At 50.0% G+C, this 23,593-nt stretch overlaps 1 protein-coding gene across 5 annotated transcripts; it reads left to right on the forward strand.

Annotated features, from left to right (window-relative positions):
- The first annotated feature begins 1,229 nt into the window (after positions 1 to 1,229).
- On the forward strand, positions 1,230 to 23,148 carry CSNK1E (casein kinase 1 epsilon). 5 transcript variants are annotated; one of them, XM_046898288.1, is made up of 11 exons: positions 1,230 to 1,260; positions 5,102 to 5,189; positions 10,979 to 11,089; positions 11,253 to 11,401; positions 12,083 to 12,311; positions 17,934 to 18,104; positions 19,667 to 19,815; positions 20,301 to 20,493; positions 20,597 to 20,736; positions 21,084 to 21,149; positions 21,672 to 23,148. In XM_046898288.1, the coding sequence occupies exons 2-10, from the start codon at positions 5,114 to 5,116 to the stop codon at positions 21,114 to 21,116; spliced, it is 1,251 nt and encodes a 416-aa protein (XP_046754244.1). In that variant the 5' UTR covers positions 1,230 to 1,260; positions 5,102 to 5,113; the 3' UTR covers positions 21,117 to 21,149; positions 21,672 to 23,148. The 5 variants fall into 5 exon arrangements, with proteins under 5 accessions (XP_046754244.1, NP_989708.3, XP_046754279.1 ...); NM_204377.4 differs by lacking the exon at positions 1,230 to 1,260 and adding an exon at positions 1,280 to 1,487; XM_046898300.1 differs by lacking the exon at positions 1,230 to 1,260 and adding an exon at positions 1,927 to 2,583.
- The last annotated feature ends 445 nt before the right edge of the window (positions 23,149 to 23,593 follow it).

Here is a 23,593-nt window from a genome sequence, read left to right on the forward strand (position 1 = left end):
TCCCTGGTCATGGAAAATCATACACCTTTCCAACCACTCCCGGCACCCAGCAGAGCAGGGCAGGGCTTCTGTGAGACTCAGCCTGTGGCTATAGTGCGAGTACCGTGGGCTGCCCAAGGATCCTCCTGTGAGAACGGATCCCAGAGGGGCGGCGAACAGAACCTCCCTGTGCAGCCCATCCTCTGCACACCCAGCTTCAGCAGCTCTCTCCATAGAATCATAGAATCGTTTGAGTTGGAAGGGACCCTTAAAGGCCATCCGGTCCAACTCCCCTGCAACGAACAGGGATACCCACAGCTCAATCAGGGTGCTCAGAGCCCCTCCAGCCTGACCTTGGGTGTCTCCAGGGGCAGGGTCACCTCCCCCCTCCCTGCTGGCCACGCTACTTTGGATGCAGCCCAGGGTACGGTTGGCTTTCTGGGCTGCAAAAGCACGTTGCTGGCTCATGCCCAGCTGTCATCCACCAGCACCCCCCAGCCCCTGGCCCAGGCTCCCCAACACGCATCGCTCCATAAGAAGAGGTGTAACCAGGCAATGCTTGGAGAGAAGGAGGTGGGTGTTATTAGATCACCCGCTTAGCTGGGCTAACAGCACTAAAAACTTGATTACAATTCAATTAAGGCAACGTTTCTAATTAAAGACTTATTATTTTAAGCCCTAAATGATTAAAATAAAGGCGGCTGAAGTGTCCGTGCACACACTTCATGATTTCACCCCCGAGGGCTGTGTCTCCCCTGGGGGCAGCGAGAAGAGGAATGGACGACGTATTCTGGGTTATCCTGATGGCACCTTCCGTACAAAAAGCCATCAAGGGGGCTCAGCGTGGGCCGCACTGCCCGTGGTTGGGGTTGCCTGCTGCCCTCACACCCCGGGGATGTGAGCACGCTCCCCCTTGTCCCGACAGAGCCCACCACGCTTGGTGTAGGGCTCCCCGATGAAGCAAACTGTGGGGCTGCACGCATCGCCACACACAAAACTCGGTTATATCTTAATTTCCAGAGCCAGAGAACACAACTGAGTGAGAAAATGGGGTGGCCGTGGGGCTCTCGCTCCCCACAGCCGAGCACCGACACGACAGAGCCCGAGGAGAGCCCGCCCTCCCGAGGGGAAACGTCTGCGGGGCCAGGCCCGGGCTGAGGGAACGGCGGATGGAGGAGCGGTTGTGCCTTTAACGGCGGGCGGGCGGGAGGAGGAGGAGGAGGGCCGGGGCTGCGCTGGGTGACATCAGTGGGTTTGGCTCCGGGGCTCAATGGAAACTGGGTGAGCGCCGGGCTGTGCCGAGCACACGCCGGCTGGAGGGGACGGCGAGCGGGCGGGAGGCGGCAGGCAGCGCCGCGCCGCGCTGAGCCGAGCTGAGCGAAGGAGGGACGCGCCGGGCACGGCCGCCGCCAGCCCTCCCCAATCCTCCGTCATCCTCCCCGCCGCGGCCGCCTGGCCCCCTGACAGCCGGCGGAGCAGCAGCCCCACACGGCCCCCTTCCCGCCAGGGTGGGTATGGGGGGCGCCCGCCTCCATCTTGGGGCGCAAACCCCGGGGGAAAGGCGGCCCCTCCGGCTCTTTGTGTGCGCGGAGGGAGGGAGGGAAGGAAGGAAGGAAGGAAGGAGGGGCGGGGGAGGGGAGGGCAGGGCGCGATGCGCCGGGCCGGGGGGCAGCGGGGACAAAAGGCCCTTTGTGGGGTGCGGTGAGGGGGTCGCCCCCCTTTCCCCCCGTCTTTCTCCTGCTGTCCCTCGGGGCTCTCCGCTCTCGGGGCCCGGCCGTTGTAGGGACGCGGGGGTACAGCGGTTGGGGGGGGGTCGGGCTCTCGGGGTGACCGCGGTGGGCTCGGGGCGGAGGGGGGGGCCGGGAAGTTGGCTGCCGTTCGGGGGGTGGTCGCTTTGTGTGATCTACCCGGAAAATAGAGCCCGGGTAGGGCCGTGTTGTGCCTGTAGGGGGTGGGGGTGTCAGGAGAGATTTATTTATTTTATTCCTTCCTTCCCCCCCCACCTTGTTTTTCCTGTTTGTGGCTATTTCTAACGAAAAGGTGGTCTTCGGCGCTTCGCCTCTTATTATATTCTTGCTTTTTTTTTTTTTACCTCCCCCCCCTTCCCATCTTCCAGACCTTCTCCTCTTTGTAAGTGTGAAGGGGGCTTAGGGGAGGGGAGGGGGCTGCTCTCTGTCTCGCCTTCCCATCGAAATGCCTTATTTTTACCTCTTTTTTTTTTTTCTTTTCCCCGATTGTTTTTTTTTTCTTCCTTTTTTTTTTTTTTCCCCTTTTAATTTTGATTATTAAAAACCCGTTTCAGATGACTGTGTTTTGCCAACCCCTTCCTTTATCTCCTACACACACACACACACGCACACACACACAGACAAGGAAATAAAAGCCCTGCACAGCCCTTACGGGCACGGCACCCCCCGCGCTCCCACTTCCCCTCGCAGCCTCCATTATGTGGCCGCCGAACTCGGTGCTGTACGGATGGCCTTCGTGCCCCCCACTGCCCAGGTGTGGGGCCGAGGTGACGCTCAGCCCTGTGAAATGGCTGGCGTCGGACACACGGCCCCGAGACCGGCTTTATCCTGCCTTTATATAATGGTCTTTGTGCATGTACGTGGGTATTTTATCTTATATAAAAGGGCCCTGGTGCAAAATGGTGTGTGTCTGTGTGTGTGTGTGTGAGGGGAGCGACACGTAGTATTTGTAGTATGTTGTAGGTGTGAGGTGGATATTAACGTGAGCGCACGCTTTGCTTTGAGGTGGTGGTGGTGTGTTAATCCTGTGTGGAAAATGCAATGGGTTAAGGGACACACAGCCTTGGGGGAGCTGCTTTGGCCGGAGGGGTCGGGTCTGCTGGGGTTGGTGGTGGTAGTGGTGGAGGGGAGGGGGTGAACAACACACGGCCTTTTAATTGTAAGCATCCATAAATGATCCACCGAGTGATGTAATTGTTTAAATATCACAATATAAATCGCATGTGCGAGGTCTTCGTTCTGTAATAGTAGACCCGAAGATGAGATAAAGGCAGGAACTGTAGATGGGGGTATGTGTGTGGAGTGGGAGGCAGCCAGCAAATGTGGCGGATGTTGGGACTCCTGCAGCAGTTGCTGCCGGGGCTGTTGTGCCCCCATAGCGCAGATCCCCATGGCCGCCCTCCGGCCATCATCCCCCCCCCCCCCTCCCCTCTGTTCCCTAAGCACACTTGTGTTGTGCTGGGGGGGAGATAAGGCAGAGTGACAGCTGTGCGGCCGTGATTTTTCACTCCATTATCCCGCTCCCTGCTCCCACCCCCTCACCCCGGAGCATTTTTTAGATTCCCCTTCGGAGCCTGTTGCTCAATCAGCCAGAAGGGCCGCAGCCCAGCTGTATGGGGAACCCTCCTTAACCTGGTTCCTGGCTGTCCCAGAAGGGTGGGACCGTGGTATGGTGGGACCCTGCTGGGATCTGTGGCTAGGTTGGGGAGCTGTCGTGATGGTTGGGTTCCTGGGAGTGTGGACCTTTGATCCTTGGCTGGCGTAGGAGGGCAGGCAAGTCAGATGTATGTTAACGTGGTGATGTGGAACAGCAGGCAGCAGTTGGAAACCATGTCTACTCACTGTGCCCTCGCCCAGGACCGCCTGCCTCCCGGTGTGGCTCCCAAGGCACTGCCTGCATTCCTCATAGTAAGAAAGCCAGAAATAGCCGTGGGGTTTTGTGCTCCTCAGATGCACAGAAACACACATGCATAAGTAAATAGAGGCGAGGGAACTCCACCTCAGCGTGCTTTGTGCCCAGGGTTCGCAATGTCCCCTGAATGCCTTGATGGGATTATTTTCCCTGACATCCCTGTAGCTCGTCCCTTCCTCTTCCTGTAATCCCACCTCCTGGGGCAGCTCGGGGCTTATGGTGTGCCCAGAATCCTGTAGCTAGGATTATTTTGTGTGTGCATCTCAGAGCCGTTTCTTCTTCCCACCTTTGTCTTTTCCTTCGGTGATGCCTCCTTCCCATTTAGCTGCAGCAAGGGAAAGTTCCTCTCACCTACTTGTGAAAACATGAATCATTCCTCACCTTTCCTGTCCCCAGCAGACTCTGTGTCTGTGTTCTGTACGCTAATGCTGTGGCATTGCATAAATCAGGAGTGTGGCAAATGCCTCTAAGAGGAGCCGTGCTCGTTGGCTTGGATCCTAGAACAAGTTGGTGTCCGTGGAAGCGGGGAGGGAAAAGGGACCTGCCAGAATGGGGCTGTGTGCTGCAGAAGGGTTGGTTGGGGTCAGATGGGGAACAAACCATGCGGTTGAGAGCCTCCTACCTTCTAGATTTTCTCTGTGAGATGAGTAGGCTGAGCCTGGCTACGTTAATCGGGTGTAGCAGGTCAAAGGGTGAGCTGATCACCTGGGGCGAAAGGCCGGGGGAAGGCTGCAAACAAGCAGCCAGCACACCTGGGTGGGTAGCACAGGCGTGGAGGCTGTTGATCGCATCAGCTGAGGAGCTTGGAGATAAGCAAATGGCCGTCCTCCTCCCAACCTGCCTCTCGCAGAGCTCACTCCTATGTGGTGTCTCCTGCTGCCCCAGCCTCCGCCTAGGGGCGGTGGAGTCGCTAGCTCCTGGCTGGCTGTAAGTCCGTCTCACAGCCTTTGGTTCCTGCGCTTCGTTGCAGCTGTGGTGCTGGTTTAGTGCTGGGCCAGAGAGAATTCTTTCTCAAAAGCCATGTGCCTGTCCCTCCTGTTGTCCCACGGGTCTAGGAGTGTCTTGGTGCTGCTTATTTTAGGCTACTATGAAGGGAGGCGCTCCTTAAAGTGTGAAGCAGTCACCCACTGGCACACTGTTAGATTTCCTTCCCCAGCTCTGTGAAGAAGATGGTGGGAAAGAGGTTCAGCCTTTCTGTGTTTCCATGATGGGAACACAGATGATGTTCTTGAGCGGGTCACGTTCCTGCAGTGTTTAACTCATGCTGTTTGTGGACACCTGAGTTTCTGCACAGCAGCTGCATTGAAAGTGAAATACTTAAAGATTTAGAAGCTGTGTCCAGCTTCTGGGGCAAGCTCTGGGTATAGTTGATGGGTTCACTTCACAGTCTTCCGTGGGGCACTGATTCAGTTCCAGTTTCTGCTCTGACTTTGTGTTTTTTTTTTTGCATTTCTCTTCTCAGCACGACTAAACCATGGAGCTTCGAGTGGGGAACAAATACCGGCTGGGCAGAAAGATTGGCAGTGGTTCGTTTGGAGACATTTACCTGGGTGAGTGTCAGTCTGTGTCCTTCCACCTGCGTGGTTGTTTTTCTCAGTTGCGTCATTGTTTTTGGATTGATAAATATGTATTTGCCTGTTGATATTTTTAGCACCGTGTAAGATTGGAGATGGTGGAGGTTGGGGGGGGGAAAGAGCTTCAAGAAGTACTGCTGGTTGTTGCCCATCCTCTGATGGCACAGAGGGTGGGATGAGCTCCACTTTGCCTCCCAGACATAGGAGACACGGTGACGTTTGGTCAAGCTGATGTAGATCTGGACTATTGAGAGTGTATATGTCATACACCCTGCTCCAACTCTCTTGTTGACTTTTGCTGAGCTTGGGTGTGTGTGGGTATAAACCCACGTGTCAGAGCGGGTGGTGGAAAGGGAGGAGATGGACTTTCCTCCAGGGCAAAAGGAATGGAGCGATGGAAGGCTGATAGTGAGAGAGGTGGTCCAGCACCTGAAAGAGAGAAGTCTGACACAGGGAGATGTAAAACAGGTCTGGGAGGGGGGTGCCCTGGCTAAAGTTCTGGGGCCCAGATCTAGTAGATCATGGGTGGGGTAGAGTTTATAGTTATCGTCTGGGGTAGCCTCAGCTGGGAGATGCACGGGGTCGATGGACAAAGCCTGTGAAACTCTTGAGTTTTCTATTACTGCAGCACTTGGGGAGAAGCACCTCCAAGCCAGCACACTGGGGCGTATGTGCATGTATTCCCTGATGCTTTGCACACTGATGTTGCTGGCGCAAACTCGGTGGGGCTGGAGGGGTGGGACTATCCAGTAGCCTCATAGAACCATCCTTGAAGTGGCTTCCTCTGTTGTCCACTTTGCACCGTGACCTTTGAAGCAGTGGTCCTCCAGGCCAGCAGAATGGGCCTGCAGACCCTTTCTTGGTGTTTGCACCCTTTCGGTACTTACAGATGGTTATCATATGCTCCTTGACTGTTTGTTTGCTCAGTTGAGTCGTATTTTGCTTCCCGCTACATCCACTGCTCTTCACTGTTGCTGTTCTTCCAATTTTTCCCAGTTTATCCATCTGCTGAGCAGCTTGGAGCCTACACAGCATTTTAGGTGCAGCATTTCCAGCACTGGGCAGGGAAGGGCTACCCTTGAGCGGTCTGTAACACGATGCCTCTGCGTAAGCTGCTTTGGGTCTCCTTGGCTTCCCCCATCACCAACACTGTATCACATTGCAGAATTGGCCTTAACGTGCTATCAGCTGTATTGTGCGAGGTCTCTTCCAGGTTCTGCACCATCTCTTTGCCCCTCCCCTAGCTGCCTTCATTGAATACCTCTAGTTCAGATTACTTTGCCTCATCTTGTAAATCACCTGTTTTCTACCCCTGGCTTTTATCTCCAGCTCTCTCTTGCTTTATTATTCTCTCTTGATTGGTGTTGGCAGCTCCCCTTGATTAAGTACCCTGTGGGAATCACTGGTAACAGGCTTTGTTGCCACCTTTATCCAGAGCACAAACAAAGGTGATAAATAATGGATCGGGGATCCCAGTTCCACTCTGTGATGCCATCACTGCAGCCCTTCCTGCTTGTCACCCCTCTGCGGCCCATCAGTGTCTCAGGTGACAGTGCATGCAACGCCCAGGTGCTAGGGATCAAAGGGTGACAATTTGCTAGCCTGGATGCAACGTTTCTGCCTATGCTTGGGCTCAGAGCCTTCCAGACCCTTCCAAAGCACTGGAAAGTGCCATGATCTTGCAGAACATCTGGGATATGTGTGGAGAAAGGAGGGAGGCACTGAGTGGGAAGGCCTGATTCTGCATTCCTGCATCACGTAGCAGGCTGCACACCTGTACAAAGTGGGCATGGAAAAGCAGTGGCTCAAGTGAAGAGGTTGTCCCCTCCTTGCCCATAACTAAGCTACACAAGCATCAAGGGAAGCTCCAATGCCCAGTGTGAGGAGCCTCAAGTGGCTGGGTTCGCTCGAACATAGTATCAAAGCCCTTGTGATGTGCACTGGGGTGCAGGCCAGCCTGTTTTGAAGCAGTGATAGCGAGACTTGTTGGAGCCAGGGTGACACCCCGGCCTGGAGGGATCAGGCTCGCAGTCTGTGCTTCTGATTGGGCTCATGCTGTCCTCTCATGGCCTGGTTTGCAGACAGAGGCTTATTCACTGGGATTTCTCTCCTGCACCAGATCCACCTCTAGGTTTCCTTCACGATGGAGTGGAGATGGAGCTGACACAAATCAGTTTTGTCTGTATCTGAAGGCTGGTTTGGGCTTGATGCTTTATTCCCAGCTTTTTCAGGATATTGGTGCTTCTGTGATCTGTGGGTACTGTGTGCTCTACTCCTTGGGGTTCATTTTTGGGTTTCCTGCCAGAAGGAAATGTGAATTTCCACGCAGTCGCACACAAAGGGAGGGCTGCTGTTAATCATCATCTGGGGCTCAGATCATTCAGATAATGGCAATCTCTTGCTTTTGTGCTCTACCTTGAGGGTTATATGTGCCGAGCAGAGTTCCCCTGCATTGTGTGGATGGGCACTGGGATTGAGATGGCAGCAGGCCTGAGCCTGCTCACCTCTGAAAAGGAGAGTGAAACCTCTAGGTTTTGCTCTCCTGGGGAGACACAGGGACACTGGGGTTGTTAGCAGGCAGCTGCTTTGTCAGGGTGTTGGTGATGGGACCCGGCCATGGTGCTGCCTGTGATGCAGATGGCTGGGGTGCACCAGAGGAGCCCTTGGGGTGAGCAGGGGGGAGGGTGGCGAAGAGGGGGGGGGCTGTGCTGCAGACAAAGCATGCCGGGACAGGGCTTTGGACAGTTCCTGGTTGCAAGCTCCTCCTCAATGGGAGGGGAGCCATTTCCTTTGTTTCCTGGACTGTTAACTCTCTCTCACCCTCTGACTTCCCCCATCTGCTCACAGCCCTCCTTTCTTCCACCGCTAAGCTGGTGGTACGGAGAGCCCGTTGTCCTGCTGGGTGCGGAAGGTTTGCCGTATCAGACATGCAGCGAGGCTTCTGCTCTTAAAATCCTGTTTAGCAGGTGACATCCTCTGTCCCCAGGGCCCCGTTTCAAACAGCTCGTGATGAATGAGTAGTGTTTGTGCAGCCCCCACAGCGGAGCGAGACTGGGGGTGGATGTTAGGAATTATCCCTGATCCTACATGCGTCTCTCGACTGGTTGAAGCTAGGCAAGCTCTGCTGTGTTTGTCTGGGGTTTTTCAGTCTGGAGAAGGAGCAGGGAACTGTTACTTCTGTTGTTTGTATAAAGCATTGAACAAAGCATGAGAGAGACCCCTGGCTTTGCATTCTTGCTGTCTGCTGGTTCTCCAAACAAATAAATGGCTGAGGGAGCAACCTAAAGATACTTGAGGCGGAGGGGCTGATCTGAATGTGAGGTACGTGCACCCTCAGCGAAGAACCGCCCTGTTTTAGGTCTGATTCATCCTCGTTTTACTGTCCTAGGCCAGTTTCTGCTTCCTCTAAGAGACTGACACAAGCATTTGGGCTATGGAGCCTGTGGGTCTGGAGGCCACAGTACGCTGCGGATGGCGTACTCACATCTTGCAGAATTGAAGCTTTCATGATGTTTTAACACCCCCTCCCACGTACCCACCTGCACCCCTTCCATTTCCCTGCTTTACGTGCTTACAGATTATACACCCCCCACCTGCAAGCAGCCTTGTAAATGGATGCATTGTCATCTTCCTAAATACGCAGGGCAGTGGGGAGATGAGAACACATTCATCTTGCCACTGTTCAGCTTTGGGGGGTAAGGTTCATTGAAAATGCTAATGCTGCCAGGAGTCAACAAGAGTCATTGTTGCTCGTGTGTCAGCAGATGGACTCGAAGAAGGAAAAATCCCCCAGGGGAGGGATGAGGGAGCCGCTGCTGAGGATTTGGAGGAAAATCCTTACAAAGGCGAGGGAAAGAGAAAGGAAGGAAATGCTCTTGTCTGCCTGGGTATCCTGGGTGTTTCCACACTGAATGAGGTCTCGTGATTGAACACGAATTTAAAAGGTAGTAGATAACCAGTCCGAGGCCACCTTAGTACTGTGGTCTGAGTGCCTTCTGCTGTTCTTTTTTTAACCCCTTCCGCTCCTGATCTTTGTAAGAAGGGTTCTGTGTGGCGTGAAGAGAATGCACAGGCTTCTTTTGCAGACCAGCAGGCTTTTAAGTGGAAAATATCAGCCTTTTTCCAAAAATCACACTTAGGCACATAGCCCCAGCAATTGGGGTGCCTTTTTTCCCCTTCTGTTTGCCTGCCTCTGGAGTAGAAGCCCTTATTAAATTCATCCCGTTGCTCCTCCTCCTTCCCCTCCCTCAGAGCACCCTAAATAATTCCTCTCCCTCCTTAGTGTTTACAGCCTTCAAATATTTGCAGACTGTTGTCATGTCCCATTCTTCCTCCCCACCCTTCTTAGTTGTATCTCTTGTCTACATTACATATTTAGCTCTTTTAATCTTCCTTAGTAAATCAATCCCTCCAGGCCCTGATGGTTTTTGTTCCTCTCTTTCAAATTCCTTGCAGCTTGCCTATCTCGACCTGATGCTGTAATATCTAGATGACGTCTTGTTGCTAGCAGGGAGCTTTTGGCTAACTCTGTGTACAAGCAGTGCCTGAACCCTTCAGCAGGAGGTGGATCACATTAGTATCCAGTGGGAGAAGGAATCTAGGTGCATGAACTCTTCCTTTTTTGATAGAGCAGCTGCCTTCGTGGACTTCTTGTTAAGACCTTGACTCTTAACAGGGCAGTTGGGGAGCATGAATTCACCAGACCTAAACATTGTCTTCACCTTGTGGTGCTCCCCATGCATGCTCCAGAGCGGTGTTGAGAAGCTGCTCTTAATGGGAGCTACGCTCTGATTTGTTTTTGAGTGCAACTTGTAACAGTTCCTGATACATGGAAGAACATGTCTGTGTTCCAGGCAGGCACGGGAAGGGGGGAGAGAGAAACAAGTTTTAAGTGTCATTCCCGTGACCTGTGTGCAGATCTTTGTTCTTTCCATTTTAGGATGATGTGAAACATCTGGAATCCTCTCTGCTAATAGGAGAGAAGGATCAGCCTGTTCCTCCTTTGGCAGTGCCTTTTGGGACCAGAGTGCTGGCTTTCGTGTCTGGCAGCTTGCTTCTCTTTGAGGGGAAGTGTGTGGGGAGGTGCTTTTGTATCATCACAAACTTGCTAGCAATACCTTCAACAAAAGGCGTCTGAGTAGCTTAATTCACTGCTGGATTCAGTTTACTTCTTCACGCTTCTAATTTTGGATGTAGCAAATGTTTCTGTATTGGCAAAAGATTAAATACATTATTAAAATCCTCAGGAGAGAGAGAGAAGCTGGAGATTTGTGAACTGTCTGTATAGTGAGCCCAGAGGTAGCTGGGAATGTAAGCAATGTCTCCTCCTGAACAAATTGGCCCTGTTGGAGTGTGTGGCTTCTAGAACCTGAGGTAACCAGTAATTTTACCAAGGAAGATGTACTCCATATTACTGCCTGGATGGCTGGCTTGTGTTCAGGAGGCTAAGAATATGGTCAGCTAAAACTTCTGCTCAGGATAGTTACTGCTGATACAGATTGTCCTCACAGAGTCTGGCACTTGTTGTCCTAGCCTGTCTGTAGGATCAGAGCTGCCTTACTGATCATGTGCCTTCCTCTGTGCCTGTCTCTGCAAATGGCAGTGCTGAAAACTTGGTATGAAGTGGCTAGATAATCTCGTTTGTTTTGCAGAGAATAAACCTTCAGGTTTACCCTGAAATTTTGGCATCTGCATGGGCCTTGTTAAAAGTGTTTAGCTTCAGTGGAAGCCTGCACAATCTTCCTCTTACTCTCATCTCTATGCAGGAGCCAACATTGCGACTGGTGAAGAGGTGGCTATCAAATTGGAATGTGTCAAAACCAAGCATCCCCAGCTTCACATTGAAAGCAAGTTCTACAAGATGATGCAAGGAGGAGGTGAGATAGGGAGGGAAAAGATGGGGCCGGGGGAGTGGTTGAAAGAGGGAGTTATTCTGGAGGGCCTTAGAAAGAAAATGATTTGGTTATTACATAGAACCTTCTCAGCAGGGATTGCAGCAGTTTTCCTCTGTTCTGTGGCTTAATCTTTCTTTTTTCCCAGTGGGTATCCCCTCTATCAAGTGGTGTGGAGCAGAGGGGGACTATAACGTGATGGTGATGGAGCTCTTGGGGCCGAGCCTGGAAGATCTCTTCAACTTCTGTTCCCGCAAATTTAGTCTCAAGACAGTTCTGCTCCTGGCAGACCAGATGGTGAGTTTCCTCTGAAGCATTTGTGCCTACTCTTCTTTTCCATACCTCCCCCCCCTTCCCCTCTGCTCAAGAAATGCTACATCCCAGGCTTTTTCATTTAGCAGCAAGTGACTGCCAGGTTTTTCTTTCTTGATGAAGGCCTGGATCCTAGGCGCTGCTGGGTGTTTCTGATCTCTATCCCTCCTTCCTTCCTCTTTTGCTCACCCTCACATCTGTGCATGTGTTACGTGCAGAGATGCTTTTACCTATGTGGTGAATGACTGACACCACTACCCATCTTGAGTAAACAGCACATGCCCTGTGCTTAGGACCCTTCTGGACCCTCTCCTTTCCCAGCCTGGCTAGGTTTGGAAGCTGACTGATGTCAGTCCTGAAACTCAAGAGTTTTAATCCATAGAAAGTCAATCCCCATACCTCCTTTGTGGTGCTAATGGTGACCTTTCCAGGCTGAGGACTGCTGGTGTGTGGGGTTTACTTCTTCCAGATAGTGCTGCCTCCAGAGGGTGGGGAGGGTCATCTTTTTCTTCAGCTGCCATCTCTGGTATCTGCTACAAGGGATACCTTTTCCTTCTTTGACAGGGTAGGGTATCTTTTTAATACATGCAACTATAATGAGCTTACTTTTCATTTCTATCACTTTGTTTAATTTGAACTTTTTTTCTTCTTTTTGTTCCCCTTCAGATTAGTCGTATTGAGTACATTCATTCCAAGAACTTCATCCACCGGGATGTGAAGCCAGACAACTTCCTTATGGGGCTTGGTAAAAAAGGCAACCTAGTATACATCATTGATTTTGGTTTGGCCAAGAAGTACCGAGATGCCCGGACCCACCAGCACATACCTTACCGGGAAAACAAGAATCTGACTGGCACAGCTCGTTATGCTTCTATCAACACCCACCTGGGAATCGGTGAGCCTGCTCTTGCCCCTTGGTGGGGCTTTCTGTGGGACATAGCACGTACCTAGCAGGGGGGTGGCGTGCCTTCTCCTGAAGGTTGCAATGCCACATCTGGGGTTTGAGTTGTCACAAAAGCCATCGTGGCCCAGTAAGCAGGCGCTAGCTGAGTACTGGGTTCTGTGCCTGGCTCTTCTACTAACGTGTATGGAGGTCATAGGCAAATAACTTAATTGTCATGTCTTCATCAACTCTTCTGTCTTCTGTGGCCTTCTGAAGTCCTAAAAGCAGAAACTGCCTACTGGACTGTGTTCATGTACTGCTTAGTGCAGCAAAACCCTACTTCAGCAGTGAGGCTGTGACCTCCTGGACTTCACTGCCACTAACTCTGCCTTGCACAATTTTTGTGGGCTTGTAGATGTGTAAAAGAGGTATTCAGAGGCACTAAGTCTGCAGGGATACACACAGCTGAAACCTCTTGCTGACTCCTGTCTGTATCAGTGCTGATTTTGTGGCTGTTAGAGCTGGAGTATAAGAGGCCACAGCTGAGGATGGGGACAGCAACATGCTGGAAATGCACAAGAGGCTGAAATAAGGGGAGTCTTTCTACTGCCCAAGCACCCAGGTTTTGTAACAGTGAGGATTGGCTTCCGTGGGCCTTTAAAATCTGTGGGTTTTTGAACTGTGCTTTCCCATTCACCTCTGAGAGTAAACCTGAGGCAGCTGTAGGGAAGCAGGGCCCTCTGTTTGGTGCCTAAGGCTAGTATAGTGCTGACAGTTCAGCCAGGTCTTATGCCAATGATGGGCCCTGTTACAGGCTTTGCAGGTACCCCACACAGATTATAACAGCCAGGGCACTTCAACCTCCTGAAGTCACCCAAGCTTGTCCTGAGAGTGAGCCCCAATGCACAACGCCTGATTGATGTGAGGAGCAGAGATGAAATCCTCCTGCAGTTTTTTCTTCCCTTCCCTGACTGGATACCTACTTCTCTGTGTGACTACTTTGTCCCCAGTGTGAGAGTTTCATAGTTACCACAGGGTTCCCTCTGAACAGGCTGACTTCCTTCTGCTACTGGTAGACAAACCTGATCAGTAGAAACATTGAAACCACCTTGCCCGTCAATTCAGGAACACAGCTTGCTCGCAGCTCCGTTTGCTTTTGGGAGACCTTCTGAAATGTGTGAACTGAGAATTTGAAAATCACAGCAGAGAAGTCAAACATCTTAAACTAACAGACTCTGCAAGATTTCGTATCTTAATATTCCTAGGGAAAGCTTTCAGTTCTCCCCTCTTGACTCTAGATTGTTGAGAAAACATCTACAAGACTTGACCTGCAGAAAATAGAGCAATTTCCCACTGTCTTCCTTCCTTACTGCTGTATAGCTGTATACCGAAAATGCTTTATTTATATCAAAATGAGGAGTGTTGTGTGTTGAGAGTGGGCCATGATCTCCTGACCTCTTTCACATAGCAAAAATAGTTCTTGCAGTGCTCTCCAAGTTGGTCTTATATTTTGGCTTGACCTGCTTATATATAACTGACTCTCCATTGAATTCTTGGTCAAGATTTCCACAGCCATGGTAACTGCCACAAGGAGACGTGCACAAAATAATTCTTACTGCTATGTCTGTCAGTTTTTTTTTATTTTTATTTTTCCTGTGTGCCTTCCCTGTCTGAACCGAGCACGAGATGCTAAATGTCTGGTTGTGGGCTTTTTTTGTTTTGTTTAAGGAATTTATTATTCATCTGACCCCTAACTTAGCCCTTTGCTACTGGTGGTTGGCTTGTGTATCAGGGTGAACAAACAGTGTCTGAGTGCTAATCCAAGGACAGAGTGCATAGGCCATCAATCTGAGTGTAGCAATCACTTGCTTTCTTCATGCTCTTTGCTTCTGAAGTGCTGGGTGTGAGTTGCTCGGTGCAACAGGTCTCGGGTATGTTATCTCCACGCTGCAGATAGTTGCCCTGAATCGTATAAAGGCTACATGGCTTGCCTGGAGCAAAGGGGATGGAGTGTCATAGTTGCAGCTGAATTTCCTGTTTCTCAAGACCTTGCCACAGGATAAATGGCAGACATGTTTGTGAGTTAGCAGCATTGCCATGGGAACCGTCACTGATTTTTTTTTTTAACTTGTCAAATACTAAATTCTCTGTCATAATGTTCCATTAATGCAGTTTGGGGAGAGGGAAGGAACCAGGTGCTGGGGTATTCATGTGACGGGAATAGCGAATGAATAAATGCCTTTATTTGAATGTGCAAGCTAAGGATTGGGCATTCCGATGTCTGGAGGAAACGCATTCTTTTCCCAGTGACCAAGGAAAAAGTAGGAGGCGAGATTGGAGAGGGTTTCCATAGTGGGAGACTTGCTGTTCAGGGAGTCAGTGGACTGTGCAGGCTTTGGTTCACGCATTCCAGTCAATTTTCACATGCTCCAGGGATGAGAGTCCCCTGCACCCTCTGGAACTCACAAAGTCTGAAATAAATGCCCAGGGGTGCCCAGGAGACAGTCTCGGTGGGCTCTTTCTGGATGACAGCAGGCTGGGCTGGGATCGGGGGCCGCTTTTTCACCAAACTCATCTCATATCAGCATCAGCGTGGGCTGTGCCCATCATCAAGTTCTTCTGCTGATCCTGCTGGCTGCCACCCATTTCAGACTTCTGTGTGCTGCTGTCATGCAGTGGGGAGAGAAAGGGGAAGTGTAGTTTGAGAATGTGCAGCGTCAGGTCTGAGTGTGTAATCAGGAAAGCATTGCTTGGTTAAGGCTGCTTGTAGCCCCAGTGAAGAGCTGTGTTTTAAGGAGGACTGCATGGGGATAGCATTGCTTGGGATAGGATTGGAGTGGAAGGAAAGCACTGGCCTGGGGGACCAGGAGGTGCTTTCAGTTGCCAAGAAACTAGTTTGATCATGAACCTTGCATCGAAGGCAAACAGTCCTGGTTCTGCTTTTGCCCAGGCATGTCTTCATCAGGTAACTAGCCTTCTTGCTACTCACCTCTGACTCTGCTCCTTCCAAGGAACCTGCTTGAGAACGGAGCTGGGATGTGGGCTGGGAGTCTCCCAAAGAGTGGGAGGAATCTGGCCCAAATCCCTGTGCCACTCCTAAGCAGGGGGAGATTGCTTGCAGGGTGAGTTGGATTCAAGAGGCTGTGCTGCGTTGTGTGGGAAGGCGACCTCGTGTTTTGTACTGAAAGGGTTTTTGAGTGAGGATCTGTCTTATGAAAGTAGACAGGGGACTGCTGTTGTAGGAGAGCTGAGAAGCTGAACTAAAATGGAGAGAGGAAGTGTGATGTGGTACCACAAGGTAGGTGCAGGTCATGACTGTAATCCTGCTTCTGAGCTGACTTGCTCTGTGCACCCATTCACATCACTGGTTTTTCTTTTCTCAGTCCATGGTGTGAGACGTTTGGCTTCTGCTCAGGGATGCCCTGTGGTTAATCAATGATTTCCAGGCTTCTAAAAGTGGAAAGTCGTGATGTTAAATAAAATTTCCAGAGTGCATAGAGGTCAAGGTTTTTTTCTAATTGCCTTTAATTCTAATGGCCTCCTTTTGCTGTCCACTATGACTCAGTATTATGTGGTTGTTGGTGTATGAGGTCAGGCAAAAAAAAAAAAACCCACCCCAAAAAAACTTGAGATGTGTGATTCTGAAAATGAAGCAAAGGAATGGAATGTGTGAACTTCTTCCCTGTCACCCAAGGTTTAACCCAGAGTCTTGCAGTTGTGGCTACGAGTGAAAGAAATACACGGTGTTCTGAGGTCTGCATAAGTACTGTTCAGGCAGTGAGGCAGCCACAGCCCATCATGTTGGTGCTTCAGGCTCCTCTCTGATTTGAATCCCACTAAAATTGTTTAAGTGGACTACAGTGACGAGATGTATCTGAGAAAACTGACTTCAGGGATGCCACACAGTAAGGCATTTATCACACTGCTTTTTAATAATTGGGTATTCTGCTTACAGTTACTTTTCTCTGTCATGACGCGTGCTTCAGCACACGTCATGTGCACTGGTGAGCCACCCAGTTTAGTTCTGTAACCCAGCTCCTTGCCTCCAGTAAGGGCTTGTAGCATCCCCCACTGACTGCAGCCTTAGCCTTCTGTCCAGTAGATTTCTCTGGTTCCTGCTCCAGACAGGGAATCCACAATTATGGACTGTTAAAGCTACTGTTTGGGTAAGTTGAGGACTGGCAAACTGCAGGATCCAGGTTGCCCTCCACACCTGGATGTGCATTCTGTGTAGGTTGTTAGCAAATACGGCTTATCTTTATTTTTTTTTGATGTGTGGTGTGTAATCACAGCTGTCTGAGAGAGTGTACATGCCAGCCTTCACCCAAATGCAATACGGCCACTTTCTTTTCCCTGCTTCCTCCACAGCATCTGAGTGTCTCCCAGCCAGTCCTGTAGTTATCTTTGGCAGCAGCCTGATGAGATTAAGAAGCATTAGCCCCTCTAAAGTGGGCAACTTGAGGCAGTGAGGTCAAAAAAAGCTGTTACTTCAGCACGTTCAATGTAAGATAGTGTGGGGATCAGCAAGGCTTCTTTCTTCTACGCTCCTGTCTTAGGCCATAGCATTTTTACAGTATTTCATGTGCTTTGAAGTCAAGGTGCTTTCCTCTTAAACCTGAAGTGATAGAACCTCCTTTTCTTTTGCAACCACGGTCACTTTGTCTTTTTTTTCCTTCCCCTGCCTCCCTTCCCCTAACATTTCTAATGTGCCAAGCCCCCTGATCCACAAAAGCACTAGGAGGGATGCAGGGGGAAGGAAGGCCCACAGTGAGTTGCAGAGCTTCTGTGTCATAACCATCTTGAGCAAACTTTTGGTTTAAAATGGCTTGGTCCTGCCAGAGAACAAATTCAGTGGGGAATATTTTTGTTTGGGAAACAAAACTTTGTGTTTTATAAGGATCCACTTTTCAATGTGATTTTATAATGGCACATTAAGGGCAATCCTCCCCTTAGTAGAGCTGGTCGTGTCAGTTATACAGTCACCGTCATTTGGAGGGGAACCTTTTTGGTCAAAGTATGCCTTTTTCTTCCACATCTTGAAAAGCTACCGATCCAGAAACTTCCTTGCACAGTATTACCTAACAATATTACCTGTTAAGCTTCTCTTAACTGTCAGCACAGCTGTTTAACTTAAGGGGTCACCAGTTCCTTGTTTCTGCCCTGTGTAAAGAATATCAGCAGGTTAAGTGGAGTATGTGTTTGACAGTGTAGTGTTGGGCTTGTTTCTGTGAGCTTTGCCTTTCTATGACTGTCTTTGCCATGACTAATCCCTGTGCTGAGTATCATTCTGGGTGGAGAAGTGCAGGTGCCCTTCCTCTGTGACAGGAAAGAGCGAGCATGCGGTGCTGCTGTTGTGTGAATTAAGGCTCCTCCAAGTGAGGATGTAGGCCAGTCCACTTCGTAAATAGATAATTGTTCTCTTGTGAGGAGTACTTTAACTCTGCGATATGAACAGGCATTTTTACTGGGTTTTCTTTTATCCTTAAAACTAGGGCTTTTCTGTCCTTATAGAACCACCAAAGAAGAGAGGAGGGATTGTTTCTTTGATTCTGTGTTCACCTCCAAAGCTGTGGAATTGCCAAAGCAGTTCTAGTCTCCACTCACTCCTTGCCCCGTGTAACTTTTTCCCTACAGAACAGAGTCGTCGTGATGACCTGGAGAGCCTGGGCTATGTGCTCATGTATTTCAACCTGGGCTCGCTGCCCTGGCAGGGCCTCAAGGCTGCCACCAAGCGCCAAAAGTATGAGAGGATCAGCGAGAAAAAGATGTCAACGCCCATTGAGGTGCTCTGCAAAGGGTACCCTTGTAAGTGCTCTGATTTTGATGGCTGTGTTGTCTGATGCATGGCTTGCCCACCTGCTGAAACTTCATGGAGTCTTGAATAATGAAGGCCCAGACCCTGATGTGCTGCTGACACCAGTGAAGAAAAGTAAAAGAGACCTTTGGTGATACAGTTCTGGCTCAGAAGTGGGAAACAGATGTTTTAGTGTTGAGCTGAGCCTTTTGTTAGTAAGGGCGTGAGGGTGCTGGGAAGGATCTTTCAGAATCTCAGAAACATTCTGGAAGGAGGGTGGGCGGTGGGCAGTGAGGTGAGAAGATGTGCAGTTGATCCTGAGTTATTCTGGATAATAGGAATTAGGGTCAACCAAGATGAGTTCTAGAAATAACCAGGCACTGGAATAGAAAGTGCAATTCATTGTAGAGAGACGTAGAATAATGTATGTGAGGGGAGAGTAGAAGGCTCAAACTTTGTGTCACGCAGAAACTAGTGAGCTCTGACCTGACAGGTGTCACTCAGCAGTGAGCTGTTCCACTTACAATAGATGGTTCTGTGAAACAGCAGATTTGCACTTAGTGGCTACTGAGGAAAGCGGATCAGGTGTAAAGGATTACTAGAAAGAGAAAAAGCACAAACAGTACGCATAAACCCACGGCCAACTCACACCCTACTTGCACTGTACAGCTCTGGTCCTTCCTCTCTTTCAGAACTGGTGCAGTAGGTCTGGAAAAGGTCCAGGAAAGACCAGAAGGATGATGAGCAGTAAGGTGACTTCTACTCAAGCAGCTAATAAGCAAACTGGAATCTGGAAAGGAAATGGTTAGAGAGGAGATGATCAAAGTCTGTATTCTCACTGTGCCTCCAGATTGTTGGATGGGAGCAGATTTCTTTTCCAGTTCAAGAACTGGAGCGGCCAAATGAAGCTGGCTTTTGCCAGCTTCAAAACAAAGTTAGAAGTTTCTTCATGCAGACAGTAGGAGACCCGTAGAACTTCCCAGAAGATGTTCTGGATGCTTAAAGGAGAGGCTGGACATTGATGTGGAAGAGGGATCCACTGAGGGTTATTAAATAATCAGAAAAAAACACCAAAATCCAGAAGTTCCTGAGCTGAAAATGGGTCAAAGCTGGGCTAGTGTCCATGGGAGCATCAGACATGCTTGCCCTGGTGTTCATTTTTGGTAGCTGTCTACTCCTGATCACAAGCTACTGGACTAAGAGGACCTCTGGTCTGAGCTGAGTGCATCTCCTCTTACACAATTCTATCCCTTCCCTTTCTAAACAGCATCAGTCGTATTCATATCGTGCAGGCCTGCATTCCTCTCCTTCAGCAAACACTGTGACTTGCTGCCTCTTGCTTGAAGAAGCAGACAGAAGAGGGATTTGTGAACATTACCTCTTGTAAAAATACTGATGGAGTCTTCTCTGTGGCTAGAGCACTATGACCTTCAGAGTCCGTTTTCCTTCTTAGCCAGCTCTGTGTTTGTGCTGTCCTGACGCAGCACATTGCTGCTGAGAAGCTGTGGTAGATCGATCTCCAGTGGGTCTGGGGAACATTGTCTAACAAGTGGCTGTTCTCTGCTCTCTCCAGCTGAGTTCTCAACATACCTCAACTTCTGCCGCTCGCTGAGGTTTGATGACAAACCTGACTACTCGTATTTGCGACAGCTCTTCCGTAACCTCTTCCACCGCCAAGGCTTCTCCTACGACTACGTCTTTGACTGGAACATGCTTAAATTTGTGAGTGTGTGTGTGTGTAGGGAAAGTGCTGGGTGGGATGTGGATGGGTTTTATGGCATGGAGATATGGGAGGAAAATAAGAAACTGCCTGTCATTTGTACTTCCCCCCAGTGATCAACTTGGGAAAGGGAACCAGGTAGAGGCAGAGTTGTTCCACAGTGCTAACTGGGGTTGGGATACAGCTACAGTTCTAGCAGTATACTGATGCAACATGTGGATCAGTAGATAGATCTCTTGCTGTATAGTTAGAGATCTCCCCTCAGAAGGAGTGGGTTGCAGTAGCAGCTATGGTACCATGTGCTTTCATCTGTACTTCTCTGTGGGGGAGAACAAAGGCCCTCTAGATGGAGTGGAAGGTGGTGAGAGGAACTTGTTTACAGGATGGAGCTCTGCTTTCCTGCTGTGTTCAAACACCCTGGATTTTCTTTCTGCTGCTGCTGTCTCTCTTAACTGACAGCCATGTGGGATTTCTCTTTCTGCCCCAGGGAGCAGCCCGAAACCCTGAGGATATGGATCGGGAGCGGCGAGAGCACGAGCGAGAAGAAAGGATGGGACAGCTCCGGGGGTCAGCCACACGAGCACTGCCCCCTGGCCCACCTGCTGGAGCCACTGGCAACCGTCTTCGCAATGTCGCTGAGCCCATGGCCTCCACCCCCACCTCCCGAATCCAACAGTCCGGTGAGCAGGATGGGAGGGCTGGGAGAATGTGTGCTGCCCCTGTTCGTCAGCTGGATGCTATAACTGTTGACCGGTGTTGTCTCCCATTTCTGTGCCTCAACAGGAAACACGTCCCCCAGAGCAATCTCGAGAGTGGACAGGGAGCGGAAGGTCAGCATGAGGTTACATCGAGGAGCTCCTGCCAACGTCTCCTCATCCGACCTCACAGGGAGGCAAGAAGTGTCACGGATTTCAGCATCACAGGTGAGCCCCTGCCTGGGTGTTCCACAGAGACTAAGGGCCCTGCAGCAGGTTTCACCTGATGTGTTAGAGCTGATGTGAGGGCACACTGCCTGAAGCTTCTGCAGCACCCTGGGGAGTGGTACCAGGTTACGGCTTCACTCTTCAGTTGTATGCTTTCTGCAAGCTGTGCCTAGCATGGTCTTAGCTCTGCTTTGCTCAGTTAAAGCCTTCACCTGGTTGTCTTCCAGACTGCAATGGTTTGAAGTGAACCTTGGGAGGGGTGATATGTGAGAGAAATGCTCAGTCCCTCTGTTTTGCTGTCCATGCCCTTTCTTCATCTCTTGCATATTCTTCCTCTTCTTTTGTAGACAAGTGTGCCATTTGATCACCTTGGGAAGTGAGGAGCAATTGCCACTGGACCAGTGTTTGCTTAGGTGAGTGCCTGGGATCCTGCAAGGAGGGGATTGCTAGCACCAGGGATTAGGTTAAAGCCTTGATGTAACTGTGGGGGATGGGGGCATTTCCTTTCCCCTTTGCTTTACTTTGAGGTGTTTTTTGGCTTTGGGAGGAAGAGCAAAGTTTTGCTGCCAAAGCCTTGGGGATGAATTATCTTGGCTGTGAAAGTAGCTTCCGTTTTTCCTGGAGGGAAGGGAGGGTAGAGAAGGTGCTGGGCTGGGGAGCCATTTTCTTAGTTCCTGATGAGTGCTTTTCTGGCAGTGTGATGGTGGGGAGGAGTGTGCTGAGCTAGTATTAAAGTGTAAAACTTGGCACAGCTGAAGAGTATCTCATCTAACTGAACAAGATAACTGAGGGGTGGCAGGAGAGCAGGAGAAAAAGGTGATTTGGTTAGTTCTGCTCCAGTTGGTATTGAAGTTACTGGGGAGAGCCTTGTTGCCTAACTTCCTTTTCTCTTTCTCTCTCTCTCTTTATTTTTTTTTAATTCCTTTGATTTCTAGTGTCTTCACTGTATTTTTCTTTTAAAAAACAAAAAACCCCAAAAAACAAACAAACAACTTAAAAAAAAAAAAAAAACCCAACAAAATCACACACAAACACACATGAAAAAAACCAACCCAACAAACGACAACAGATTTTCTTTTTGCCAACGAGGAGTCGAGCTGTACCCTGTGCTGGTGCGAGCCATTTCCGAGAGGGCTGCCTGCGTTCCCCCAGTGTGAGCACCTCCAAGGAGCCGACGACGTGGGAGCCGTGCAGAAACACCTCCGTGCAGCTGCCCCCAGCCCACCCGGGCCCTTTGCTGCCTGCCCGTACCCTCTCCTGGTTTTTAGTTTCTTCTTCCTTCTTTCTCCCCTCCCCTTTGGGTATCTCCTGCTTTGTTATTTTTTTTTTATTATTATTATTTTCAGATCATATGGTTTCTAGCCATATACATTTTGACTTTGCTCTCCTTTTTCTCTGAGGGCAGGGGATTCGGGGGGAGGGGATTTGCTTTTCTGTTCTGTCCTTTTCAGGAGACTTATGGGCTGGGAAGGAATCAGATTTCAGCCACACTCGATGATAGAAGTCTGATTTTTTTTTTTTTTATTGTAATAACAGAATTTATTTTCTCAAGCATTAAACACATTCTAAGCTGTGAGGGGAATCGTGGCAACGGCCTCATCGCTGACTCGGGCTTCCTTTCCTTGGTGGCTTCTCTGCGTCTTGGTTCCAAGTGGCTCTCCATGCCAAGACACCCAGAGCTGAAGTACAGGGAGATGAGAACCCACTTCCCATCCCTGCAGCGGAGTCTCTTTTTGTCTGGCTGTGCGTGTTTTTCTATTTTTATTTTTTAATTTGTAATTAAACATGTTTTAATTCCTCGGAGACAGCGCGAGGAGAAGAGAGGGCTACGCAGCAACTCACGGAGCGGTGGCTCTTGCTCTCTCTCCTTCCCTCCGGCGGCCCCGGTGAGATCCACCCTCCATGCACAACCCCTTCCCTTCCCCTCCCCCCCCCACTTTTAGTTGTTTTTAAACTATAATTTAGGAATACTCGAGCTGCCCCGTGGCGCTTGGGGGCTCAGAAACACAGCGCTGACCACTGCGACCTGTGGCCTGTAGCAGACACACTGTCACTGGAGTGTGGGGCCCGTGGGTTGTGGGCAGGGCGGGGGGGTGGGGGAGTCTTTTCGTTCGTTCGTTTTTATCCTTTCTATTTAACACTTCGGTTTTATTCCTCCCTGGTTTGTTTTTTTTTTTTTCCTAATTTATTTACCCCTCTTACTGTCTCTCTCTCTCTCTCTCCCTCTTTTTTTTTTTTTTAATTAAAGAGCGAAACTTTTTATTACTTTGTAATTTAAAAAAACAAACAAAAAAAAAAACCTGAAGAACTTTGGGGGGGATTTTGTACTTTTTTCCTGTGTAAATATTGGACTTTTTTGAGCTTTATCGTGGTTGTTAATTTGAAGTAATAAAGTAGAAAATGATAAAGTGACACCGGCATCCCTGCCTCCTTCCTCTCACATCAGGGCCGGGCCCCAGGGAAGCACTGCCCTGCAGCCCACCCTATCCTGACTTCCAGGAACGGGTATGAGTAGAATTAGTGGAAAAATGGAACTAAAAATAAATCATTGTGCCCCAGGATGGGCCGCAGCCTGAGTGGCACTGTGTGAGATACGATGCGGGGCCTTGCTTCTTGGGGATCCGAGTTGATCGTTGTAGGGCAGCAGGCCGAGATCCTTCCCGTGATAAAGCAGAGGAATTTGGGATTTGTGCTTTCGTGCGTCAACCTGAAACCGAGTCGTGAAGGAACGGCACCGTTGGGCTGAGCTATCTGAGAGGCGCGCTGTCCCTTTAAGAGCGGGGCGGTGACGTCATCCCCCGCGCCCCGCCCACTCCCTCCTCTGGGGACGGCGCATGCGCAGCTGGGGAGGGCCGGA

Source organism: Gallus gallus, chromosome 1 (genome assembly GCF_016699485.2).
Source record: "Gallus gallus isolate bGalGal1 chromosome 1, bGalGal1.mat.broiler.GRCg7b, whole genome shotgun sequence".
Taxonomy (NCBI): Eukaryota; Metazoa; Chordata; class Aves; order Galliformes; family Phasianidae; genus Gallus; species Gallus gallus.